The sequence below is a fragment of the Phyllostomus discolor genome, chromosome 11, assembly GCF_004126475.2.
Source record: "Phyllostomus discolor isolate MPI-MPIP mPhyDis1 chromosome 11, mPhyDis1.pri.v3, whole genome shotgun sequence".
Classification (NCBI taxonomy): Eukaryota; Metazoa; Chordata; class Mammalia; order Chiroptera; family Phyllostomidae; genus Phyllostomus; species Phyllostomus discolor.
Window position 1 is genome coordinate 72,982,630 of NC_040913.2, and position 19,595 is coordinate 73,002,224.

The 19,595-nt window shown below is 58.2% G+C and overlaps 1 protein-coding gene across 1 annotated transcript in view; it reads right to left on the minus strand.

Moving 5' to 3' along the window:
* The window catches only part of ADGRA2 (adhesion G protein-coupled receptor A2), a 38,030-nt gene extending 18,707 nt beyond the window's left edge, over positions 1–19,323 (minus strand). Inside the window, exons 1-2 of the mRNA XM_028526524.2 lie at positions 18,651–19,323; positions 6,356–6,427 (exon numbers count right to left, since the gene is read on the minus strand). Of these exons, the coding sequence (XP_028382325.1) occupies positions 6,356–6,427; positions 18,651–18,913 (335 nt within the window). The 5' untranslated portion in view covers positions 18,914–19,323. The remainder of the gene's footprint in view (positions 1–6,355; positions 6,428–18,650) is intronic.
* Positions 19,324–19,595: the final 272 nt, after the last annotated feature.

Here is a 19,595-nt window from a genome sequence, read left to right on the forward strand (position 1 = left end):
ATCCCTGTAAGGGCCTAGAGCTTGAGCCGGAAGGGGAGATGGTCCTTGAGACTGACGTTCATCCTTCTCCCAGGTCACAGCACCTGAATAAACCTCTTTCATTTTGCACCAGAGCCAGACTCACGAGCCTGGCTCTCATTGCAGCAGGCAGCCAGACCTGAGGTTTTGGTTACAATCACTTCATTTCCAATAAAAAAGACAGACAAGAGCGAGTGGCGATGAAGATGTGGAGAGATTGGAGCGCTTGTACATTATTGGCAGGAGTGTAAAACGGTGCAGCCACTTTGAAAATCAGTACGGCAGTTAGTTAACATGTGACCCAGCATTTCCACTCCTAGGTGGTAGATATCTCTGGTAAGTGAACACACATCCAACAAAAACCTGTACAGGAATGTTCATAGTAGCATTATGCACAATAAGCCCCAAAGTGGAAAACCCCTAAATATCCATCAGCTGATAAACGAATAAACAAAATGTGCTATAGTCATACAAGGAATATTATTCAGCCATAAAAAGGAATAAAGTACTGATACGTGCTGTTATATGAATGAACCTTGAAAACATTATGCTAAGTAAAAGAACCCACTGACAAAAGACCACATGACCCCATTTACACGAAACGTCCAAATCTACAGAGAAAACTGTGGAGACAGAAAGTAGATCAGTGGTTGCCTAGGGCTGGGAAATAGGGGGTGGAGGAATGGGGAGTGCCTGCTAATGATTCAGGGTTTGAGGACGATGGAAATGTTCTAAAATTAGATTATGATGATGATTGCACAACTGTGTAAATATACTAAAACCATCGGATTGTATGCTTTAAATGGGCAAACTTTATGATATGCAAATTGTATCTCATTAAAGCTGTCAAAAGGGTGTGTGAGTTTGAAGAACAGTGTGCGTGTGTGCGTGTGTGCGTGTGTGCGTGTGTGCGTGTGTGTGTGTACCACGTTAGGACAGGGTGGGGCGGCACGAAGTTGGCTCGTCTGGCCCCTTCAGACCTCCCTGCTTGTGGGTTTTGAAACTAAATTATTGGTTCGGAGGCCGCAGAGCAGCTTTCCCTGGTTCTTCCAGGACTTCCAGGGTTCATTAGAAAGCAAGGGCTGGCTGAGAAGGGGGCCAAAACACCCCCGCAGGTATCGAGGTTGTCTGGGGGGAGGACGGGGAGAGCTTCTGGTGGCTGGGAGGAGGTCCAAGACGGTCCTGGCCTCCCTCTCACCCCTTGGCCCTCGGCCCTCTCATCTCTGATATCATCCAGCAGGTATTTATTGAGCACGTACCCTGTGCCAGGCGTTGGAGCTGTTCTAAAACCCACGAGCCTCCCTTCCCTGCCTTCAGCTGCGCCAGAGCCTAGGGCAGGCATTCCTCCCCACTGTCAAGGGGGATGGAAAGGGGAGGAGGGACTGAGGTCCCTTGGCCCCGCCTACAGATTAATAGAAACCACCTGGCGGGTGAGCAGCACTCCACCCCCAGGCCCCCACTTGCCACCATTCCCATGACCATCTGCTTCTAATGAGTGTCCCATCCCCCTGCATACCAGCCCCCCCCACCCCACCCCAGGCTTATTAATCTCATTAGGCAATGACAAATCATCCTGGGCTAAGCAGGCTCCCCGCCCGGGGCCCTTTCCTCCAGGCGCACAGCCTCTGGGGGCAGTGTCCACACACATCCACTCGCTCCCTCCCAGCCCAGTCTCGCTCCCGCGGCCTCTGCTGGGGACTGTCTGCCCTGTGGCCCACTTGGTCCCGGGCGGGGGCTTCTCACTGTGACTGGGGCACTCTTGGAACCCTGGGAAGTCTTCTGGTGGCCTGCTCCTTGTTGAATGTGCGTGGGTGGGAAAATCGGGGCAGAGACGTGAAGCCCCAGAGGAATAAGCCAGTCTTGGGTGCTCCCAGCTCATCCATTCCGTCTCCCCGCCTGCCTGCTCAAGGCTGGGGGGCTCCGGACAAAGCCTACGCAGTGAGGGGCTGTTGAACATCTTGCAGCTTGGAATTCTTCCGAGGAGAAGGAAACGGCCATTTACCGACTGAAAGCCCACGCTGTCTGGGGCTCTCTCCCTAGCCAAACTCATCCATTCCCGTGGCAACCTGCCAGGGGGTCGTACCTTGCCTCGTTTTCCAGGGGAGAAACCAGACCCTTGGGCAGGCACCCAAAAGGTAAACGGCAGCGGCAGGATTCAATCCCAGGCCTCTTTTTAAAGCAGAGTAAAGCTCTGTGCCCCTGCATAGCCTGGTCACGCCCACTCCGGAAGTCTTTCCTCTGGGCCCTTCTGCACACTCCTGGGGCTGGCCACAAGCTGCCTCTGCTGGACACTATTTCAGGTGTTTTTGTCCATACTGCCTGGCTGATAGAGGTGTGCCCCTGCATCCCCACCCTCACCCCCAACCTCTCTGGAGCATGGGTACTCCCATGGGACCAACTCAGGCACATGCCGGCTCCTCGCCCTTTCTGTCCCCTCCCCCCATGCTCACCCTGGCCCTCTTCTCAGAGGCCAGAGGGGTGCTCAGCACAGGGAGGCAATGCCAGCATTTTCTAGAGCAGGCCAGACCTGCCCCTTCAGTTACTAGACTAGGCCCCGACCCTCCCACAGGACTTGCTGCTGTGGACTGTGGGACGCTGAGCCGCCGTGGCGCAGCTGCCCAAGCCTGCACGTCTCAGCCCGACAGCACAGAGAGATCAGTGTTTCCTGGCACCAACTGCACGCCCAGGCCACGGCGTCTCATTTGTCATGAATAGGCCCACAGTCTGGGGGTCATCTGGTCCACTGGTTCCCAACCCCGGACGAGCATGAGAATCGCCTGCATACCTTGTAAACAATTCCCAGGCCCCTTCCAACCTGATGAATTAGCATCTCCAGGAGCCGGGGCCCGGGATCTCTCCCACCTCTGGGATAGCGTGGTGATTAGTTTTAAGTGTCCCCCAGGCCAGGCTATCGCCACCAGGTAACTTAGTCAAACACTAAGCTAGTGTTGTGTCTGCATTTTGTAGATGTGGTTAACATCTACGACCAGCTGACTGAAAGTAAAGATTACCTTTGATAATATGGGTGGGCCTCATCCCATCGGTCAAAGGCCTTCATAGCAAAAACAGAGGTTTCACGTAGAAGAAATTCTGTCTCAAGACCACAGCGTCGACTGCTGCCTGACTTTTCAGCCTGCGGGTCTGCCCGACAGATTTTGGATTTGTCAGCCCCCACATCATGGGAGCCACTGCCTTAAAACACATTTCTCTATAAAGAAATAACCTCTGGCTGGTGCAGCTCAGTGGATTGAACATGGGCTGCAAACCAAATGGTCGCCGGTTCAATTCCCAGTCAGGGCACATGCCTGGGTTTCAGGCCAGCTCCCCAGTGGAGGCCAGTGAGGGGCCACCTGAGAGGCAACCACACATTGATGTTTCTTTCCCTCTCTTTCTCCCTCCCTTCCCCCTCTCTAAAAATAAGTGAATAAAGCCTTTAAAAAAAAAGAAAGAAAGGAAATAATTTCTTCATGTGTGTCACACACACACACACGCCCCTCTGACGGACTCTGTTTCTCTGGAGGACACTGGCTGGCTGCGCAGTGCTCAGCCAGGCTGCAGACCCCGGGCCCCCAGCCCCTGCACTGCCTTCCTGTCCCTGGGCGGCGTGGGCACCTGCTGAGCACAGTGCCTGCCCTCCTTTGCAATGACCGGCCACATCACTCTGACCTTTGATCTTTTCTTTCACATGCAGTACCTGTGGAGAGCACGCACACACACAGGATCGCAGACTTTTAAATCCATAGTGCACGGTACAAATCGCCCTGTCCCCACTCCCGTTTTTACAGAGGAGGAGACAGGCCCCAGCCTGGCATCCACCCCTGCATCTGTCTGACCCCATCGCGGACCACTTCCCGGTCACATCGCCCTCTGCTCCGCAGACTCGCCAGGCACCCTCTGGACCCCAGGGCCTCGCCACGGCTGCTCACTCTACCCTCCAGACCCCTCCCAATGAGTCCGTTCCTTGAGGTCTCAGGCTGCCACCTTGTCAGTGAGGCCTTCCTTGGCTTCACTAAATAAAACAGCAACCCTCTCATTGCTTTCTCCCTGCTTACCCTGCTGGGCTTTTCTTTGTAGCACTTACTAGCTCCTGACATAGGATACATCCGTCTGCTAGTTTCTGGGTCCCGTCGGGAGAGGGGAAGTTGCACGGGCCCGGGCACTTGTCTATTGTGTTCACTCCCGGTGCCTAGAACAGGGCTTGGCACGTACAGGAAGGAGACTCATGATAGGTAAGTGAAAAAAAAAAAAAAAATCAATAAAGGGGGCTGGAAAACCTTCTCTAAAGGGAGTGTCTAGAATGCTCCCTCACACAGAGCAGGGGCGCAAACTCAGGGCCTCGAGTTCCACTCGGGTGCTCTTCCTCGTGCCCAGCACCCCTTCTGCCTCCCGAGACTCAGGGCGTAGTCATCATTCTTTGACCATTCCCCCGCTTTTCTGATTGCCTCCCACGCTTTGCATGCGCCTGCTGTGGCGCCCAGAGTGGCAGTGCTGGGGAGAGGGGTCCGAGTCAGGGTGCTGGCATGGATGGGGAGAAAAGGCCCATCTTTTTCATCTTCATCAGAAGATCTGCCCTCACGAGACTGAAGGACGAGAAGCGGGCAGAGCCGGGTGCTCTGACGCCTGCAGCGGGAGGGCGGAGGTGGGAAGATGTCAGTGAGGCGCGAGGGGCTCTGAGCGGGTGCCTGCTCGTGTGAAGGAGAAGGGGGAGCATTTCTGGGTGGTGACCGGCCCTTGTGGGGCAAAGCAAAGAGCTGGCAAGGCAGCTGCGGTTTGTCTTCCTCCGAAAGATCCTAGAAGGAGAGTCTGGTTTCCTGCCACTCAGCCCTCTGAGGCCGGGCCTGGGCTGGGCCGGGCACAGGAACTGGAGCTCTCTGAACGCTAACTGCTCTGGGAGGGCAGAACCTGCCCTGTTAGCCGGTTCCCACGGAGACGTCTAAATAGCAGCTTGGTGGCCGCTCCTCCTCCTTGCCTGGGTCGCCCTGCCTGTCAGCTGCTGAGCAGATGATCAGAGGGGCCGGGTCCCAGAGCTCTGCATACACCAGAGTCAGCATCCCAAGGCCCCCCTCAGACCCCCAGAATGCTCCAGATCAGAAAACATGCTCTGCCTTCCCAACGCCACTAGCCATGCAGGCCACCGAGCTTTCCCCACCGCGTGGGGTGGGCCGGGGAGTTTGGAGGAGACGCGTTCCCCTCCCCTGTGAAGTGGGTGTAGTGGAGACAACCTCAAACGGTTGTCGTGGTTCAAGATCTGAACTCCTTGTCATGTAGATACTGCCTGTCTCTTCCCCTTGAAGCTTCCAGCCTTCCCTGATCCTTCCTTTGGACCTCAGGTGGAGCCCATCCTACCTATTCTAACAGATATGGCATTGTCTGGTCTCCGGTAGACAGTAATCTCTCTGGCCCTTTGAGAGCAGGCTTCTGCCTCATTCTCTGCATCCTCCGTCACACTGACCCAAGCATTTTAGGCAGAACGGTACCAGAGGGGGCAGAGACCCCGCTGGAGGGCTTGGGAACGCCCAGCAGGTTGGGAGCAGAGATGGGAGGGGGTGCAGGAGGAGGGCAGATTGAAGGGTTCAGTCTCCAGGAAGAGCCGGAAGCCCACGTCTTCTGTGGAGGAGACAGGACCCAAAGCTCTTACACAGTCTGTGGGTCCGGGGGCATGCCAACTCAACACGGACCTGGGAGAGGGGCTGGTTCAATCCCCCCCATTTGGGACGTTAAGTGAGTTCGTCTGGGCTAGCAGTGCCCTCCCGAGTCCACTACCGCCCTGCCTGGGTCTGCAGGGCAACGCAAAATTGGCAGTTCTGTACCTCGAGGTCGGGGTGGATTTCCATTTGATCAGCAACCCCACCCTCAGCCCAGGGCTGTGGCCCCTGGGGGCTCTGTTTGTTGATTTGCTTTTAGAGAAGGAGGAAGGAGGTCTCAACCACACTAAATCCTCTCTCAGCCCTTTCTTTCTGCTGGGCCCCAGCTGGGAGGAGGCAGAGGCTTCTGGCCAAGGAAGGGGCTCAGCCCTCATAGCTAATTGCTCATTACAGAGCGTTAATGAACTTCCCTTAGTCCCAGCCCTGCCTAGACCAGTATCCCCGATCACCTGAGGACACTCTCCGTCCTTCTCTCTGCTGTCACTGTGAAGGAGCTGGTCTCTCAGAAGAACCCCTCTCTGCCTCTCGCCCAATGGCCACGTTCTGGGTGGGGTCCCCGTGGATCTGACTCTTGGCCAGCAGGTTCTGGATTTTGGGGTCCCTTAGCAACCAGTGTGCCTCATCCTCCCTGGACTGAGCTCTTGCCCGTGACCTCCACCCCCACCTCCGCCCCACCTTGCCCCTGCACTTACAACTTCTCCAGCAGGGACAGTCCCAAGAAGGATCCGTTCTGGAGCCCAGTGATCTTGTTGTTGCTCAGGAGCCTGAGGGCAGAGAACACAGATAGGAGAAGGTGCAGTTACAAGCTGGCAGGTGTCGATGGCGTGGGGAGCCAGCCTCACCATTGCAGCCATGCTGCATTCTGCATGAATGCGCTGCCTAAAGGCGTGCAAGGCAGCAGGCCCACCATCAGCTCCAGGAGACTGTAGGGAGGGGCCAGCAAATGGTTCAGGCGGACTGCTCAACCCATTGAGTCCCAAATCAGATATTTCACCTGCCCTGGGTGCCCCTACAGCCTGGGTCTGACTTAGGGCTCTGTATGCCAGTGGGCCGTGTAGGTGTAAAGTTGCAATGCTCCTTTACACCGTGGAACCGCAGGGTCTAGCCCACAGCGCCCCCTTCCAGCCCTCAACAGCTCTGTCTCGCTCAAGTCCTCAGCCCAGCGTCCCGAGGACAGTGGTGGGGAGGACTGGGTCGGGGTTCTGGCAGGTGGAACAGTAAGCCCAGCAGGTGTGGCGGCAGATTGGAGGAGCTGCCTCTCCCTGGGGTCTCGGACACTTCCTCTGTGAGCTGAAGCCCTCACTGGTAGGGGCCACTCCTAGCCCTGAGAGGGCACCAACTCAGGGGGCCCGAGTGCCGTCGCCTCCCTGAACCTGTCTGCTGCCTTAAGAGAAAACTGATAGGGCCCTGGGCTTCCCCCAGGCCTCAGCCCTTCTGCCCGCTCTCGGAGCTCTGTTTATTTATTAGTTTGTATTTGGGGGAGGAGGGAAGAGGCTCGGAGCCAGCTGTCTGAACCCACCCGGCCCACCCACTCAGCCTTTCTCTGCCAGGCTCCCCGCTGGGAGGAGGCAGTTCCAGACCAGCCAAAGGGCTCATCCCTTGAGTTAATTGCTTATTCAAACACTTTAATGAGCCTCTCTGCCCAAACTCTTGCCTGCCCAGGGATGATGCAAAGGGTTTCCCTCCTTTGCTCCTACTGGTGGACTTGGGAGGGCCAGAGGTACAGGCCTGGGGGCTTCTTTGAGTGGGCAGCCTCGGAGCTGGGCAGTACGGAAGAGGGCAGGGCTAGGGACAAACGTGAGAGGAGCTGCCAAAGAGTTCTGCCCCGGAGGTCACTGGAGCTGTGTGGGTGAGTACACCAACAGGCGCGAGGGGACCCCAGACATCGGACATTCCAGGCACTACGTGTTCAAGGGCTCGCGGAGGACAGACAATGGCCAGGATGGAGGCAAGAGGAGAAGGGGCTATCCGGGTCAATGGGAAGGGGTGGAGACCTCCTCCTCTTCCTCCCTCCTCCCCTCTCCACACAGACCCTTCCGACCCATCCCCGACCCATCCCGTCCCTGCCTACGGCCCCTCCAACGATGGCATTTCCCAGTAGGGCCCGAAGGGCGACTGTGTGGAAGAGTTGAGGGGGAGAATGCTGGGTGTCCAAAGTGCTTTGCGTGCACACACACACACACACACACACACGCACACCATTATCATGGTGTTTCCAAAAGCACACCGCACAAGTCACTACGTGAGCAATCAGAACTTTCACGAACTCCTTTATTCGCATTTATGGATTAGGATAGTTTTATTTCTCATCACACGTGGTGGTGGTAAATCATAACTAGTCTTGTCACTTCCTAGTGCCTCTAATGTCTCATTCAGGCCCCGGTGGAGCTGGGCTGGCACCCTCGGCGGTGACTGGCTCTTGATGGTATGACTTTTAAACCAAAGCCTGCCTCAGCCCTGGCAGGGGAGCTCAGTTGCTCAGAGCACCATTCCGATACGCCAAGGTTGCGGTACAGTCCCTGGTCAGGGCACATCCGAGAACCAATCAGTGAGTGCATACATGCGTGGAACAACAGATCGGTGTCCCCCCTCTCTCCTCCATCTTCCTCTCTTTCTCTAAAATCAGTTAAAAAAAAAAAAGAGCCTGCCTCGCCTCACCTCCAGCTCACTCCCTCAGTACAACCCCGGGGTGTGAGCTTCCGAGGTTATATTACAAGTTGTCGATGGCATGAAGAGCCCCGCTCCCCAGTATCCTTAGGAATGTCAAGGAGGGGTCCTGACGTATCAGGAAGAGGGTGAGTCCCGGCTGGCGTGGCTCAGCGATTGCACGCTGGCTTACGAACCAAGAGGTCACTGGTTTGACTCCCTGTCAGGGCACCTGCCTGGGTTTCAGCCCAGGTCCCTGGTTGGGGCCATGTGAGAGGCAACCGATCAATGTTTGTCTCACACACTGATTATTTCTCTCCCTCTCTTTCCCCTCCCCTTCCTCTCCCTCGAAAAAGTAAATTAAAATCTTTAAAAAAAAATGAAAAAAAGGCATCCCTTTCAGCCTGTCCCCATCCCAGGTGTTGTCCCTGCCCAGGTTTGTAGGGTCGGGTCGGGGGCATGGGAAGAGGCGGAGGGTGGGGAGGGTGGGGAACAGGGCTGCTGCCTTTTCACAGCCCCACCCAGGAAGCGGGAGGCCTGGGAACGTAATTTCTCAAACCTGGGTTGAGTATGGACCTGTCAAAGGGATGGAAAAAGGTATCTTATTTCCTGGGAAAATGTCTGAGGATTCCAGTTTAAGAAACTTTGACTTCAGAAATGAAAATCTTATACTATGAAAGTACCTTCTAACAAAAAATTAATCTGCAAGAGGTTTTCAAAAAGATCATGGAATTGAGAACAGAATATTTAAAAATTCTCCAACTCCCAAATCACTGAGATTAAAACCTGAGATCCTAATTTGAGAACCATGTCCAGACAGGTATAGGGTGGTGTTGGGGGGAAAGTACCCCACCTTCACCAGACTTTTCAACCTTTAACCCTTGAACTCCAAATTCTTTAACCCAGAGCTCAACAATGGAGGTACAATGCAAGCTGCGTATGTAATTTAAAATGTTCAAGTAGCCATTTTTAAGATGAAAAATTAAATTAATTTTAACATTTCATTTCACACATTTATCCAAAGTGTTATCACTTCAACATGTAATTAACACACAAAATTATTGAGGTATTTTCCTTTTCATTTTTTTGTACTAAGTTTTCAGAATCGGGTGTGTACACTCTTCCTCCACGTCTCAGTGAACAAGCGCATTACAGGTGCTCAGGGGCCCCGTGTGGCTGGTGGCCCTAACCCTTGCCTGGTGTCCGGTGGCCAGCGCCTCCCCGGGGGATGGGTGTCTGCGTAGCATGAGAGATGCTGAGTGGTGTGCGCGAGTCTGCATGCATGCGTGTGGCGCAGGAGCAATGCAGAGGAGCAGGGACCAGCCCGAGGCAGGTGAGGACCAGCTTCGGGCCCGGAAGAGCTCACCTCCTGTGTCCCACCGCTCTGCACCGGGAACCCAGGTCCCCTGCAGGCCAGAGCCCCTCCCTCCCTCTGGGGCAGCCTCTGTTGTGCTGGGGAGAGGAGGGCAGAATGGGGTGAGGGTCTGCGGAAGCCCAGGCTTCCAGCTCGGCTAGCCTGGTGCAAAGTCCAGCCCTGAAAATCTTGAAATGAGATTTTTTTTTTTCTTGTTGCAGAAGAACCCTGATCCTGCCCCCTCTAAGCCACTCACAAAAGCGGGGACACCAGGCAAACAGCACTTCATCCTTCTCCAATGGGCCCCCTTCTAGCTGCATTTCCGGTTCTTGGACAGACTTCGAGCAGACATCTGTATGACTCGAGTCCCCAGATACCCAGAATTGGGTCTTCTGGCCTCAACGACCTAGGCAGGGCTCAGGAAGTTTTACTTGAGACTCAGACTCTCCGGAGAATGGCCTCACTTGTGCTTGTCTGTTTACTTCCCCGGAGCCACCCCTTGTGGGTCGGGCGTTGTGTCCTGGGCAGGTAGGGAGCTGGCGGTCACAGGGCTCCCACTGGGGTGAACGAAAGCACACACAGCCTTGCTCTGTGTTCCCACCATGCTAGTCTGTCTCGAGGGAGGAAGACAGGCAGGGCGGCCCCAACAATCAGGCAGGGAAGGCAGGAGCCTCGGCCCCAAGGCTCTTTGCAGCGTTGCAGACACAGTGCCAGTCTTGGCCCCATCTTAACAACCTCCTCCCTGCACTCCCCCCCACACACACCCGCTCCCAGACAGACACTTCCTCGGCCTGCACCAGCCTCTGGCCCTGCACCAGCCTAGGGAGCCGGCCAGGTGGGTTTCCTTCCCAACCGCGCTGGCTACCCCACCCCACCCGCCCCACTGACCTCTGGCCCACTCGCTCGGCCCGGCATCTCCGGCTCCCGTCTCCCTGGCTTCCCTCGCCACCCCCAGCACCGCCACTCCAACACCAGATTTGCAGAGAAAGGCAGCCAGTCCCTGGAGTCCCCTGTGTTCTACCCCAGACTCTGAATCTGGCCAAGGAGCAGGGACACACCGAGTCCATTTCAGAACTCTCTCACAGCGAGGGCCCTATTTTAGGGAGCAGAAGCAAGCGGAGTTACCACTAATGAGGCTGGAGGCCAAGGGAGCGAGTGCCTGGCGTCTACGGAGAGGCCCTGTGGGCTCTGGGAAGCCACAGGAACTCACCAGACCCCAGCCTGACATCAGAGATGACCCTGTGGGGGTCATGTGGGCACTGCTCTGTGGGGCGAGGGGCCAGCACATGCCTGAACCAAATGGTTCCCCCGTGTGCAGGAAGAGTCGTACATGTACGATACCCCACCCCGGCGCACAGGGATGTATGGACCACAGGTCTGCACACCAGGGATCCGGCTCTCTAGAGAGTCCGGGCCTGAAATTCAGACCATCGCCAAGGCCTCCTGGGCTGGAAGGCCCGTCTCCAGCACCTGCTGCTGGTACCTGGGCGGTGTCTTAGGGAGACCATCAGTGAGGGGAGGGGTGGTCTGCCTGCTGGCACCAAAAAGGCATCAGGTCTATAATGTGCCTTGACCATCCAGGTGACACTGGGGTCCCAGCTTCTCCCACAGGTATAGTGCCCAGGGCCTTTGAGCAATTTCCAGAGCTCACAAAGATGTCTGAGACCTAAAAAAATCACTCCCTCTGAAACATAAATGCTACGAAACTGTAATTAATAAAAGCTTAACTACGTGACTACTAAATATCATCCCGTGTCCATGAGCAGTAACTGGCACGGTTCCTGGAGGAGGGGGTGCATCGCAGTACCGTGACTCTGACTCGGCAGCAGGGCCTCCAGGACTGAGGCCGCCTGCGGTCCGGGGCTCCACTCTGACACACCTGCAGGCTAAGGGCCACCCTCCCAGGGCTTGCCTTCCTCTCCAGGTTGCCCTTTATGTCCTGATTGCAGGGGACATGATTGTTGGAGAGGACATTCCACACTCCTGCACTTTCTGTGCTCCTGGCCCTGGGCCGGAAGCCTGTCCGGTCAGCCCTGAACCTCTGCTGGTTAGTAGGAGACTCAGGTAGGGCCTCCCTTCCCTAGGCTTTACAGGGTCGTGTCCTGAGACAGCCGCTGACCTCAGCCCTGATGCTGGGCTGTCCAGGCAGGGCCTGAGGTCAAGGTCAAGAGAACAGTCTTGCAATGGCTGCTATGAATGGGGCTTTCTTGTCTCCTTTTCTCTAACCTGCCCTACCAGGCACCCTGTCTTGGTGGTGAGCTGGTGTTTGCGGGAGATGGACTGTGTGCTTTGGTGGGGATTTGGGGGCCCCCAGCACCCTAACTTGGGCACTAGCTGTGATCGTTCACACCTAGGCATTCACGCACGCGTTCTTCAAACCCACACTAACACCCATGGTGTGCTCAGCCCTGTGCAACACTCTGGGACCTCCAACCTCAACGAGACGGGGTGTCTACATGCTTCCGTGCGTGGGAGGTGGAGGGAGGTGTCAGGCAGGATGGGATGGTTGTGAGTGTGTGTCCACCTGATCGGAGGAAGCTGGGAAGTTACTCTCGATCCACTGTCACACTTCTTCCACGCAGGGCCTCAAGTCTCGCCACTGGAGAGCCAAGCTTTTGGGTGAAGAAAGTGAGTTTCTCTTTGAATACAAGTAAACTTGAAAGGCTCACTCTTTTATCAGTCTTGCATGCATAAGTATAATTTGTCTCTAATCTTTCCATGCCAGGCCCTGATCCTGCCCTGCTTTGTGAGAGTCTGTATCCAGTCCCTACGACAGGACTGTAGGGACCTGGGCACAGGCCAGGCCTCTCACCTCCTGGCCTGGGGCTGGGCACACGGGCACTGGCTGCATGAATGGATGGATGTGTGGAGGGACAGAGCTCCAGGGAAGGTGGGGGTGCTCAGTAGACAGAGTTCATGCCGAACCCTGCTTGTCCCAAGTCAGGGGGCAGTTTCCTGCTACGTCTATTCCCAGCACACCCCACAGTCTCGGCAGGGCTCACTCCTGAGCTAACCTGGCTCTGAGCACAGCTCTCCAGGGACAGCCTAGGGGTTGCAAAGCCCAGGAGCTGAGGATGGGGGGATGGGGGAGGGACAGGGAACACTGGGAGAATGCTTTAGAGACCGAGGTCCCACTTTTCCCTGGGCGGGTCTGATTTCAAATACTCTGGACGGTCCCAGTTTTCCCCTAAGGACACGTGTACTTGTTAGGCAGTCGCTGGGGATGGGTGCCTCTTTCCCTGGCTTCCAGATCCTTGCGGAGGAAGTGGATTAGCGTATCTCCCGGTCTGTCCCCAGGGATGACATCTCTGATTGGTCAGTGTGGGAAGAGGCTGGTGGGGAGCAGGAGCCCTAGGGTCTGGCTGGGAGCTGTGTGACCTCAGGCGGGCCAGTCCCTCCCCTGGGGTTTTCTTCTCTGTGACAGACGGGTCTGTACAGAAGACTCGCACTCCTTGCACTCCTTGCATTTGACGGCTCTTCCCATCCCGGCTATGCAGACTCTGGGAGCCTGCAGTCTAGGGTGTCTGCCTCACTACACAGCTCCCAGCAGGCAAAGCGCCCTGGGGGGAGGGCGGCGCTCAGACCTTCCTTCCCAGCTGGGAGATGTCTGGCCCCTCAAGTTCAGGCTGGAATTCCCTCCTCAGCCTGCTCCCTCTGCCCCATTCCCAGCTCGTCTGTGACGGATCGGTTCCCCTGCCCCTCACCTGGCCCCATCCATCTTGCACACCCTTTGCTCCCCCATCTGCCTCTCCTCACTCCGGGGGGCCGGGGAAGATGGGTCCTGGGAGGCTGCCCAGGGCTAGCCAACTCCAGTGTCTCTGCTCCCCCACCCCCACCCCCCAGTCCTAAAAACAAAGGAATGTTCTGGAGTTTGGGAAGGATGCCCCCTCCCCCAGGAGGGAGGAAGGGGAGGAGGCAGCCTTGTCCTGTCAGTGTCCGAGCTCTAAATAGAACAGAGCGGCTGGGCTGGGGGAATGAAAATAAACAGCCCCTCTAGCAGCCCCTTCCTCGCAGATACCGGATTTTCCTTCTGGTTCCCCAGCCCGGGGCCATTTCCCTCCTCTCTCTTCCCCTGCTCCCAGCCTGCTCCCAGGGCGGCACGGGGCAAGCTCCGTCTCGGGGAGCTGGGGGAGCGCAGGGCCCGGTCCGGGCTGTGTGGCGTCGGGCCTGGGCTTTGGTGAGGAAAGCCCGCTGAACGGAAGGCCAGGCATCAAACACAGAGGTGGCTAGAACGCTTTCTCCCTCAGGAAAGGGTTCTTATCCCAATGACTCCCATGTGGCTTAAACTTAAAATCACTCTCTCCCTTTAAAAACATGACCCCAAATTTAAGGGTCAATTTCTGGTTAGGTTCAAATTACATTGGTTTGCCTGTGCCTTTGAGGGGAGTTCTCAGACTCACCCCCAGGACTAGGGATTGCTGCCCACCCCCTCACCCCAACACGGGAGGGATGATCCTTGGTAGTCAGCAGGAAGGGGCCACCTTAGGGATCAGGAGTGGCTGGCTTCATGCTCAGGTTCTGAATAATTCGGGTCAAAGAACGTGTTCTGGGTTCTGGACCCCACTGGTGGGGCTGAATTATAGGTGCTGTCTTTGGAGCCCAGTGCCACGGCCTCCTCACGCTCTCGGTGCCACGAGGAGCCGACAAGCGAATCCCAGAAGGCTCTGTTCTCTGCCCTGTGCTCACCCCGATGGGAGGGTGGACCCTGACATTCTGCACCAGAGGGGGGCCACAGGGGCAGGGGACCCCGAGACCTCCAGGAGAGCATCTGGCTGTCTCCACCTCCTCTGGCAGGTAGGTGGGAAGAGTCAGGAAGGGACCTGGACTCCCTCTGGGCCCCTCATTTCAGACAGGCGGGGTTCTGGACCCTGAGCGAGCGGGGTGTCGCAGCTGAGACCTTGCTCCACTGGAGGGTAAGGGAGTGTGTGGGACTGTCCTGGCCTCCTCCCACCTCTGCTTCTTCCCTCTTTTCTCTCCTCCTTTCTCTTCACTCTCTCCCCCTCCCCCCTCCTCCCCTCACAAAAGCTCTCTGTACACAGCCACTTCCTCTGGCTGCTGTCTCTGAGCCCAGACCTTATGAGAACCATATGGGGGAAAGAGGCTGGAAGAGAAGGGGGTGGGGAAGCCGGCGTGGGCCCGCCCCTCCAGCCAGCATCACTCCACTCCCCTCAGGCTGTGTGCTCGGCGGTTGGCACACTTTGCCCCAAACGCCCCTAACTGGATCCTGGTGGCTGGGGTGAGGACACTGACTGGAGGGCCCCGTCCAGAGCTGGAGGTCCAGAGGGAGATCTATGCTCAAGAACCACTCCCCTGAGGCTGAGGCAAGCACCCGCCATGGTGCTTCTGAAGATCACCACACTCACAGCAAAAGGACCAGCCACGGCTAGGTACATCTGTGTGGCAAATGCCCCTCTCCCCTATGTGGACAGCCTATGTGGTGGGCAGCACCCCCCTCCCCCCCCAGCGGGAGGGCTGAGTGGATGAGGGTTTGTTGGCTCTGGGACAATCTGGAGTGACCTGTCCCATGTCTGGCTCCCTCCCCACCCAGCCTTGGAATGCTCCCAGGTCAAAAGGGCCCGGATCCTGCTGAGAAAGAACAGGGCTTTTTTAAAGCAACTTTTGTGTCCATTGGGTTCCAAGTCCAGCCAGGTGGACAGCAAGTCCCTGACCTGAGAGGAACGCTAAGAGAACCTAATCAGCTAATCCTGAGGCTGGCGTCAGCTAGCTGGGTGACTGTTAGCAAGCGCCCGGACCGCCCCTGTCAGCCTCAGCTTGCTCAGCTGTGACCTGTAGGTGCAGGGGTTGGACTCACTGATCTCTAAGGCCCTTTTCAGCACGTGCAAACAGTCTAGGAATTGACGACACTGGCTGGTGTCCTCTGGGGGCTGCTCAGATGTCCTGGGAGGTCCTCCTAGGAAATTTCCTTCTGGAGTTCTCTATTGTCAGTCCTTCCTTGGTATTCCTCATAATGCCCCCTCCCTCTCACTCTGACTGCCAGAGCTGAGAACCAGCAGGCAGGCCCATCCACAGCTGCTGGTGGGTGGGGGCTCACAGTGGTGGGCATCTCCTTCTCACACCCAGGTTCTCCCTGTAGTAAGCTCCTCCGCCACGAGACCTTCCTCCATAAAGGACAGGAACATAAGTGCCCACAGCTGTCCTGTGGACTGGGCCCCGATACTGGGGGTGGGGCGGGGCGGGGCGGGACAGATGGATCAGGAAGGAAGCCAAGAGTTCTGCTTTCCTGGAAAACCTCGAATAAAAATCCATGTGGGGAGCGGGCATGCAGGCCATAAAAACAGAGGCACCAGTTGCGATAACAGGGTGGAGGTAGAAGGGGTTTTGGTGAGGTGAGCGGGGCTGACCCTTCACAGAAATGCCTCTGCACGGCCTGGAAGCCTTCTCTGAGCTGAGAGGCTCCTTGCAGACAGGCACCTAGTCTAGCGCTTGCTGTGCCTGACCGGTCCCAACACCCAGAGCCTGCCAGATTTCCCAAGGCGGAGTCCCGGGTGCCCTGGGGACTTCTCCGCAGGGTGGTGTGTGAAGGGGACTGGGGTCTGGTGGCCCATTCGGGAGGAAAGCAGGGCAGGAGGAGGGAGGAGAGGGCCACTGCAAAAACTGTTGGCTCGAGTCCTGTTGCTCGTACCAGGTGACAGGCAAAAAGGTGAAAGGGGAAATGTGTGTGGAAAAAGAAAAAGAGCAAGGAGGAGGAGTTTGGGAGGGTGTGGGGGAGGTTTTCAGGCTCTGAGCCTCTTGCTTTGCTGCCAGGCTGAGGCGGCAGCCCCTTTCCAGGCCTCTCTTCCTCCTTCCCTCACGACGCATGGGGGGTAGGGATGGGTGTGCTGGAGGGACTGGGCCCGGAGAAGAGAACCCCGGCCGGGCTTCTCGAAGAAGAACTTGGCTTCTTTTTCCCCTCACAGCCAGCACTGTGAGGGGTGGGGTGGGAGGGCAGGACCCAGGATTAGGCTTATTTGGGATGAGGGGAGAACCTAAGAAATACATCTGCAGCTGGGGTTCACTCTCACTCCAGGCTGATGAGCTCAGAGGCTCGCAGGCTCCTCTCTGGCCTGGCCTGTCTGCTGTCCCCGTGCGGAGGAGGTCCAGCCAGGCTCAGGGGCCTGCTGGTTTGGAAAGTTTCTTAAACCAGCTAGATGCGTGCCCTAGGGTGAGAGGGGGTCCTTCCCCTGGGGAGGGTTTTGGGATGGGAAGGTGAGCCAGCAGTCAGGTTTGCTGCTGCCCTGTCATCATAGGCTCTCACCCAGTACTGGCCCGGCTCTCTCTTTGGAGTGGCGTCGATAGGAATTAGCCATGGCTGGAAAGGATTAGTTGCCAAATCATTCTAAGATGTACTGCTAAACCATCTTTTAATGGTTTGCCCCTTCTTTCTGCCTTCAGTACGTTAGGATTTCCTAATCCCGGCAAACGGACATGCAGAGAGACAGCGACCTTCCCAGGTGTGTGAGCACCGCCACAAGATCCAGTATACACACACACCCCCCTCTGGGAACTGAATTGTCGTGGCCCAGCACAGTCGCGGGCCCAGCCTCTCACACTGCAAGCATTTTTCTCTTCCAGAACTGAGTGGGCTGGGGAATGCTGGGCCTGTCTGGACCCTTCCGCACTAGGGGACACTCAGCAGGAACTGGAATGAGCAGCCACAGCCGCCTTCCCAGGCCATGGCCACATCCCCGAGCTGCTGGGAGTCGAGAAGGAAGACAGACTACCTTCACCCACCTAATAATGCACACAGGCACGCGCACACAGCCCAGCTGGTGGGGAAACGCGGGCCAGGAGGCCAGCGTCAGAGGCTGACCAGTCTTGTCCTGTCAGGAAGCGGGCAGCCTCTGAACTCACCCAACCAGAGGCGTTCCTGTATTGTTCTGGACACAATCGGACAGAGTGTGGGCCAGCTCGGGCGAGGGGCGCTGGGGAAACGGCTGCCACCGGGGTCTGGAGGACGGGGAAGGGAAGCCGCTTGCAGGCGGGATCCAGAACGACAGGAAAGGAAAGGGCCGCCGCGAGGGCCCAAACTTCCACTTCACTGCGTGGCGTGCGTGGAGTTCCAAGCACATGCTCAGCGCAGGAAATCGCAGCCGTGGGGAGGGGTCACTAACTCCTGCGGTTTCGGGACCTTCAGACCCCTATCGAGCAGGCGTGGGGTCGGGCTGCCTGAAAAGTGAGGGCTAAGGCCCTGGCTGGAAAGGGAAACGGGATGACGGAAGGAGGCTGGGAGGCGGCCGCCTCCCACTCCGCCAGGTTTCTGTCTTAGCAAAATTCAATGGAGTAACAGCCGAAGCTGGTGTCACAGCCAGGGGAGGGATGCAGGACCCAGCGCATAACTCACTTCCCAGGTGCGCGCGGCGGCAGTGGGGTCCGAGAGGAATCGGGACGCCGGGGTCTCACTCAGACCAGAAGCGCCTGCACTCCAAGGGCAGACTTTTCCGAGCCCACCCTCCTGCCCGCCCTAAGTACACCGACCGGCTGCAAGCCGTGAGCGAACGGAGCGCCCCCCACTGGAGGAGCCTGGCCCGCTGGGTGAGCCCCGCAGACTCCTCCAGTCGGGCCAGGGACGCGTCGCGGTGCTAACGACCACATCCCCACAGTGGGCCGCGGGCGTCGATCCTCCCTGAGACTTTCTCCCGTCCCACCCACCTCACGTCCCCGAAATTCGCAACACCAGCCCAGGCTGAAAACTCAAGGGGCGTGGGGGTCCCGCCAGCGAGCGTTCCCCTTCACCTGTGCAGGTGAGTGGGTGCCCGCGGTGCCTCCCTCTGGGTCTCGCCCGCCCTCCGTGGCCCCTTCTTCCCTCCACATCTCTGGAGCCCTAATCTCTTCTCTAGTTCTCCCTTCTCGGCGCCTGGACTCAGGCCCGTCCCAAAGTCTCTGAAGTGTCGGCGCCGTCCCAGTCCCTCTCTTCCCGCCCCTTCCGTCTGGTCTCCATTCGTCCCCTGGTCCAGGCTCCGGCCGGGCCGGCCGAGTAGGGTACTCACAGGGTAACGGTGCCGTTAGGCAGGAGGCCTGGCTCGGGAGGCTCCGGGAGTTCCCCGCCGCCGCACACCACCCTCCTGCGCGCCGGGTTGGGGGCGCCGCCGCTTAGCCCCTTGGGCCGCTCCCCCGAGCACTTGCAGCTGCGGATGGGGACAGGGCAGCCGGGCGCGCCCCAGGTCTCGCGCGCCAGGAGCAGGAGCCACGGCAGCAGCGGCAGCAGCAGGCGCGCGGGCGCCCCTCGCATCCTGCGTCCCCCGGCGCCCATCAGCCCATAGCCCCGCGGGGACCGACAGCGCTGGGGCCGCTCTGCGCACGGGCCGGAGGGACCCGGGCGTGCGGGAGGCGTGCTCAGCAGGGTCCCGGGGCGCCCGAGGGCGGGGCGGGGGGCCCTGGGCGGAGGCAAGCCCCGGGGTCCCCGCCGCCGCACCCCGGGGGCATGTCCGGCGAGCGCCCCGGCGGGGAGGACGCCGGCGCGGCTGTCAGCGCAGAGCAGGCGGCCCTCCGCGGCGCTGCCGGAGTCTCTGCGCGGTGCCCCGGGGCTGGTGGAGGCCGGGACCCTCCGCGTCGCCTGGTCTGTCGGCGCTGGGTTGGGACCTAACGGATTGCGCCGAGCTCCTGCTGCCGCCGCCGCCGCCGCTCCGTGCCATGGATGGAGGCTACTCGGCGCGGCGCAGCTCCCGCCGCCGCCAGACCCCGCCCGCCCTCCCGAGGGTGCGCCCTCCCCTTGCCAGCTCGTCCGCTAGGCCCTAGCGCCTCCCGATGCGCAGCCAGGCCAATGCCCTCCTCGGCGCGACAGAGGGCTCGCGGGCTTGAGGCTTCGCGTGTCCCCTGCACCCGCCCTGAACCCAGGTTCCTTGTCTCTTCCGCCCCTCCCCACGACTCATCTCAGATCTTCAAGCCCCGCGCCGTCACTTTCCTCGAAACCCTCCCGTCCTCTTGCTCATCCA